This window comes from Lutra lutra, chromosome 4 (assembly GCF_902655055.1).
Source record: "Lutra lutra chromosome 4, mLutLut1.2, whole genome shotgun sequence".
Lineage (NCBI taxonomy): Eukaryota > Metazoa > Chordata > Mammalia > Carnivora > Mustelidae > Lutra > Lutra lutra.
The window spans coordinates 67,878,516-67,885,137 of NC_062281.1; the positions used below are offsets into that span (position 1 = coordinate 67,878,516).

The 6,622-nt window shown below is 34.4% G+C and overlaps 1 protein-coding gene across 3 annotated transcripts in view; it reads left to right on the forward strand.

The window, feature by feature from the left end:
• Positions 1-3,207, forward strand: part of MYBL1 (MYB proto-oncogene like 1) — a 40,005-nt gene extending 36,798 nt beyond the window's left edge. For all 3 annotated transcript variants that reach the window (XM_047727459.1, XM_047727461.1, XM_047727460.1), the window contains one exon: positions 555-3,207. In XM_047727459.1, the coding sequence (XP_047583415.1) occupies positions 555-683 (129 nt within the window). In that variant the 3' untranslated portion in view covers positions 684-3,207. The remainder of the gene's footprint in view (positions 1-554) is intronic.
• Positions 3,208-6,622: the final 3,415 nt, after the last annotated feature.

The window sequence follows — 6,622 nt, forward strand, 5'->3', positions numbered from 1 at the left end:
TAGCAGGTCATACCTATAATGTAGTAATCTTTATAATAAAGGAAGAAAACCAAGGAAGCAAACACAAATTTGATCTTGTATTATGAATATATTTCCTAATTTGCAAAACATAAAGCATTCTTGGCTCATTTTTTGACATTACATCCTCTCTTTAAATCCTTAGCAAAATTTTAAAGCAATAAAGACTTGACATTTCTTTCTGTGTTAAGACTGATTTGAATTGTGGGGTTGTGGGTAGAGAATTTTTAATTGCTTCCACAGGTCTATGAACAATGTAGGTAGTTAAAAAAGATGGACCTTTAAAAATAAAAATTAATTAAAAAAAGAGAAAAAGATGGACTTAAAAAATTGACCATAAATATTTCAGTATGTATTTTTAAAACATTGTTTAATAAGAAGTATCACAGTGCCATCATCAAAACTTTTTACAGTGATTATTTATCATTAAATATCCATTTGGTTGAAATAATTGACTTAAAAGTGTAATGAATTGTAAAGTGGAATGGATAGTTATTTTAGTAATCTTCACATCACTATTAATGTTTCTTTCATAGTCAAACTGTGAATGGGAAACAGTGGTTTATGGGAAGACGGAAGACCAACTTATCATGACTGAACAAGCAAGAAGATATTTGAGCACCTACACAGCTACCAGCAGTACTTCAAGAGCTCTCATACTGTAATTGTTATTAAAATTGATGAAATGCCCTACTTTTACTGTATTCTGTACTAAATTAGGTTGCAATGAAATTTTTGTCAATTAATTGTTTTTAAAGTGTTAATATAACCCTAAAACGGTTTGCATCTTTTTTCATATTGGGCAGGCATGATGCCCAGCCACTTAAGTAAGGGGTTGGTAATTTCATAGTTAATTTTTTAAGAGATGAGATTTTTAAAAATTGTTTTTAAAAGAACAAGATGGGAAAACCGTGTTAGAATGTTATAAATATCCTAAAAGTAAGTTCTCACATATTTTCTTCAGAAGATGTATGTTCCTACTCTCTTGATGCTGCAGTTTTGTTACAGATAGGTTATGAGTATGTGTGATTTCTGTAATTAGTCTATGTATGGGAAGCACACATGGTTTTATGAAGTACTTTTGCCTATGTGCTGACTGACTTAGGCTACCATTTACAAAGAAATACAGTGGAAAGAAATTGAAAAGAAGGAGAGAAAGTTGCACTACTAATTTTTGGTATTTTTCAAAAACTATAAAATTAACTACAGTGTTAAATGTATTTATTTGAGCATAGTACTAAAAACAAAAAGCATTGATAAAGGTTTTTTTCCTTATTAGTAAAGAGTCAGTATTTTCTTCATAAATCTCAGAAGAGCTGAGAGTTTTGTTGAATGTATTGTACAGTATGTAGGAGCAAGAAGACTTTGTAAATTGGAAAGTCTTTTTATAATTTATTTTCATTTTTAAAGCTTAAATGTAGATATTTATACCTATACAGGGTGTCTAGAAGCCAGTGTTGTTTCCTGTTATTTACAGCTAACATAAAGAACAATTTTGATGTTTAAGTATGAAATATGAAACAGTAGTAAGTTATAGCTGCAAAGAATACAGTATCTACACTGTATGTCACATCTACCTAAATATTGCACTATGCCCTTTAAATCATGTTGGTTATAAAGTAGTTCTAAAAAGTACTAAATAATAATTTAATATTTTCTTTTTAAATTATATGGGGGGTCATATAAATTAATCTGGTGATTTGTATATGTGTTTGAAATTTTTGCATTTTGTTTAAACAAATAATATGGTACTTGGGTCCCTAAAAACAGTCTGCACTTAGAAGTTTATTGTTTTTACTCAGTGTTTCAGAAGTAGAGAACATTATTTTTTATTTATAAAAATATTTTGTCCTTTTATAAATGTTTTATGTTTCTCTACAGGTTACAACAGTTGCTTCAGTTGCCTGTTTTAGGTGTTTGCACTTATTTCTTTTTGAAAGAATGTCTTTATTTGCTTTTGTGTAGAGATTTTATGTACTTTTTTTTTTTTTTTGAGACATATAATGGTGTGCTGTCAACTTAAACACTGACAGGCAAATAGAATTGTACACTGTAGTTGTAATTATTTATAATTGACACACTCTCTCCCTCTCCACTCCTGAAGTATGCTGCTATAAAAAATAGCAGAATCGGCTTGCTGCTATGAGAGAAGGAAAGAGCCACCACAACTTGCACTGTGTGAAAAGGTAAAAAGCAAATGATGGCAAGTTCTCAAGTTAACTTAATGGAATCAACCATTACCAGGCAAATTCTTGCAAATGCCAAAATACTATGCCTTAAAACAAAGACAGCTTAAGATTTTCTGATGTTTTTACGTTAATAGAAATGGTAATACTAAGTATTTTAATGCCTAGTTCTTGAACAGTAGACCTAAAAGGGTTTTAAGCTATTTAAATCCACTTGCTCATTTTTGCATATTATATGTAGTGAGAAGTGAAGAAAATGTATGGTACCAAGATTATGCCTTGTTGATAACAAATAGATGAGCCAATTTGAATCTCCTTCGTGTGTTTGTTAAGTCTGTTGTTTGCTTCCTAATTAGTGAAATTCTCACAGAAATATCACTTTATAAAACCAATGATTGTAGCAAAATCATACTGGATCATTTCAATTTCAGTTACTTTGAACTAATAGCACATAATGGTTTTTGTTTGTTTGTTTGTTTGTTTGTTTTAATGTAGCCCAAAGCCCTTAGCTGGTTTGGATGTACATAGTTTCCAGTCACCAAAGTATATCTTGGAAGAGCTATATTTTTTTAAAGCATAATTTTTCTTGAGCATTAAATTATCCCAAGTATAATATATTGCAGATAAGCCTGGGCTTATTGGACATAGTACATATTTGGGTTGGTATTGGTTGAATCCTTTAGTTAACTGCTTTGTTGCTTTTTGCAAGAAGATTTTTAATCTTAAACATGTCAGGCATCTTAAGTCATCTTTATACTGTTGTGTTCATTTGAATTCCTTTCAGTATGTTATAAAAATGCCAGACATACATGTAGCAGCCATACTTGGAAACTGACTACACATATATAATACTGCATTTTGTTGTAAGGTTTTCACATTAATACGGCAATTACCCTGACTAAACTGAGTTTTTTGATGTATGGGAAAACTTTCCATTGTAAGAGAATCTTGCATACAATGTTGACTATTAACATCTATAATAAAGCATCTGTGTACAAGTTGACTTGGCATTCCTTGTTTCACTTTGGTTTTGTTTTATGGTATTGATTGATCTGTTAAGGACTTAACCCAACATTCTGTTCTTAGACTTTTTTTCCCTTTAGTCCTACATATACAGGTGATTTTATCTGTTAACACAACCTGACCTCCTTATCAAGAAGTAGAAATACTCACAGTCTCTTTCAGAGCCATATTTTCAACTGCTTTTAAATATTTCCATATGACTCTTCTTTTTTTAAAAAAATGTATTTATTAATTATTGTTATTAACATACAGTGTATTGTTTGCCCAAGGGGTACAGGTCTGTGAATTGTCAGGCTTACACACTTCGAAGCACTCACCATTTCACATACCTTCCCCAGTGTTCATAACCCAGTCACCCTCTCCATAACCCCCCTTCCCCCAGCAACCCTCAGTTTGTTTCATGAGATTAAGAGTATCTTATGGTTTGTCTCCTCCTGATCCCATCTTGTTTCATTTTTTCCCTCCCTACCCCCCAAACCCCCCACTCTGCCTCTCAAATTCCTCATATCAGGGAGATCATATGATAATTGTCTTTCACTGATTGACTTATATTGCTCAGCATAATACTCTCTAGTTCCATCCACGTTGTTGCAAATGGCAAGAGTTCATTTCTTTTGATAGCTGCATAGTATTCCATTATATATATACACCACATCTTTATCCATTCATCTTGATGGACATCTAGGTTCTTCCCATAGTTTGGCTATTGTGGACATTGCTGCTATAAACATTCGGGTGCACCTGCCCCTTCGGGTCACTACATTTGTATCTTTAGGGTAAATACCCAGTAGTGTGATTGCTGGGTCATAGGGTAGCTCTATTTTCAACTTTTTGAGGAACCTTCATACTGTTTTTCAGAGTGGCTGCACTAGCTTGCATTCCCACCAACAGTGTAGGAGGGTTCCCCTTTCTCCGCATCCTCTCCAACATCTGTCATTTCCTGACTTGTTAATTTTAGCCATTCTGACTGGTATGAGGTGGTATCTCGGTTTTGATTTGTATTTCCCTGATGCTGAGTGATGTGGAGCACTTTTTCATGTGTCTGTTGGCTATCCGGATGTCTTCTTTGGAGAAATATCTGTTAATGTCTTCTGCCCATTTCTTGATTAGATTATTTGTTCTTTGAACAGGGGTTTATCAATCTTACTAATTCTTTCAAAGAACAAGCTCCTAGATTCGTTAATTTGTTCTACTGTTCTTTTGGTTTCTATTTCATTGATTTCTGCTCTGATATTTATGATTTCTCTTCTCTTGCTGGGTTTAGGCTTTCTTTGCTTTTCTTTCTCCAGCCCCTTCAGGTGTAGCCTTAGGTGTGTACTTGAAACCTTTCTTGTTTCTTGAGAAAGGCTTGTATGGCTATACACTTTCCTCTCAGGACTGCCTTTGCTGTGTCCCACAGATTTTGAACAATTGTGTTTTCATTATCATTTGTTTCCATAAATTTTTTTCAATTCTCTTTAATTTCCTGGTTGAGCCATTCATTCTTTAGTAGGATGCTCTTTAGCCTCCATGTCTTTAGTTCTTCCCAACTTTCCTCTTGTAATTGAGTTCTAGCTTCAGAGCATTGTGGTCTGAAAATATACAGGGAATGATCCCAACCTTTTGGTACTAGTTGAGACCTGATTTGTTACCCAGGATGTGATCTATTCTGGAGAATGTTCTATGTGCACTTGAGAAGAATGTGTATTCTGTTGCTTTGGGATGGAATGTTCCAAATATATCTGTGATGTCCATCTGGTCCGGTGTGTCATTTAAGGCCTTTATTTCCTTGTTGATCTTTTGCTTGGATGATCCATCCATTTTAGTGAGGGGGGTGTTAAAGTCCCCTACTATTATTGTATTATTGTCAATGTGTTTCTTTGATTTTGTTATTAATTGGTTTATATAGTTGGCTGCTCCCATGTTAAGGGCATAGATACTTAAAATTGTTAGATTTTATTTTTTTTTTAAAGATTTTATTTATTTATTTGACAGAGAGAAATCACAAGTAAACAGAGAGGCAGACAGAGAGGAGGAAGCAGGCTCCCTGCTGAGCAGAAAGCCCGATGTGGGGCTCGAACCCAGGACCTGGGATCATGACCTGAGCCGAAACCCACTGAGCCACCCAGGCGCCCCAAATTGTTAGATTTTAAACAATCCTTCTTGTTGGACAGACCCTTTGAGTATGATATAGTGTCCTTCCTCATCTCTTATTATGTCTTTGGCTTAAAATCTAATTTATCTGATATAAGAATTGCCACCCCAGCTGTCTTTTGAGGTCCATTAGCACGATAAGTTGTTTTCCACCCCCTCACTTTAAATCTGGAAGTGTCTTTGGGTCTAAAATGAGTTTCTTGTAGACAGCATATTAATGGTTTTTGTTTTTTTATCCATTCTGATACCCTGTGTCTTTTGATTGGGGCATTTAGCCCATTTACATTCAGGGTAACTATTGAAAGATATGAATTTAGTGCCATTGTATTGCCTGTAAGGTGACTGTTACTGTATATTGCCTCTGTTCTTTTCTGGTCTACTACTTTCAGGCTCTCTCTGCTCAGAGGAGCCCTTTCAATATTTCCTGTAGGGCTTGTTTGGTGTTTGCAAATTCTTTTAGTTTTTGTTTGTCCTGGAAGATTTTTATCTCTCCTTCTATTTTCAATGATAATCTAGCTGGATATAGTATTGTTGGCTGCATGTTTTTCTCATCAGGGTGTTACCTGCAAGGCCAAATGGTCACCCAGCCAGGTCTGTGCAGTATTATATTACCTCAGTGAATTCATCACCATTTAGATTTTACCTTTAGCTTTCTAGGCTTAGAAATCTGATAGATTAACTCACCAAAAATAAGTTTACCCTTCAGTAGAATACTTATCTCAAGTGTGCAAGACTGACACATGAAACTGAAATGTCGGTCTATGAATTTACAGTATGAAATACAACTGCTAGGAGGACGAGGTACATTCTCTGCTGTGAAAGCATAAGGAAACAGATATAAAAACCACATAGATTGATCACATCTCTTTTGTTCAAAGACCTTCTGTAGTTTGTTGCCTAAATAAAAATAATTCTACTTCACTTCCTAACCTAGACCTGGTGACTTGGCTCTTCAAGAACACAGATGTACATGCTTCTACCTCCGTGCCTGTGTTTGTAGTATTTCCTCTGCATGATTGTTTTGCTTTTGTCTTCTTAGCCTGTTAAAATTTTACTCATCCTTGATGGCACAGATCTGTGAATCATTGCCTGATTACCCTAGTGCTTCCATAAAACTTTCCCACTAGACTTGTTTTGAAGAGTGGGGACTGCTATTTATAGCTCCTTGTCTAGCATGGTGCTTAGAAGATCTCAGTAAATATTGAAAGAATTTTAAAAAATTCATCGTGACTATGAGAATAATAGCCATAATTTACACAATA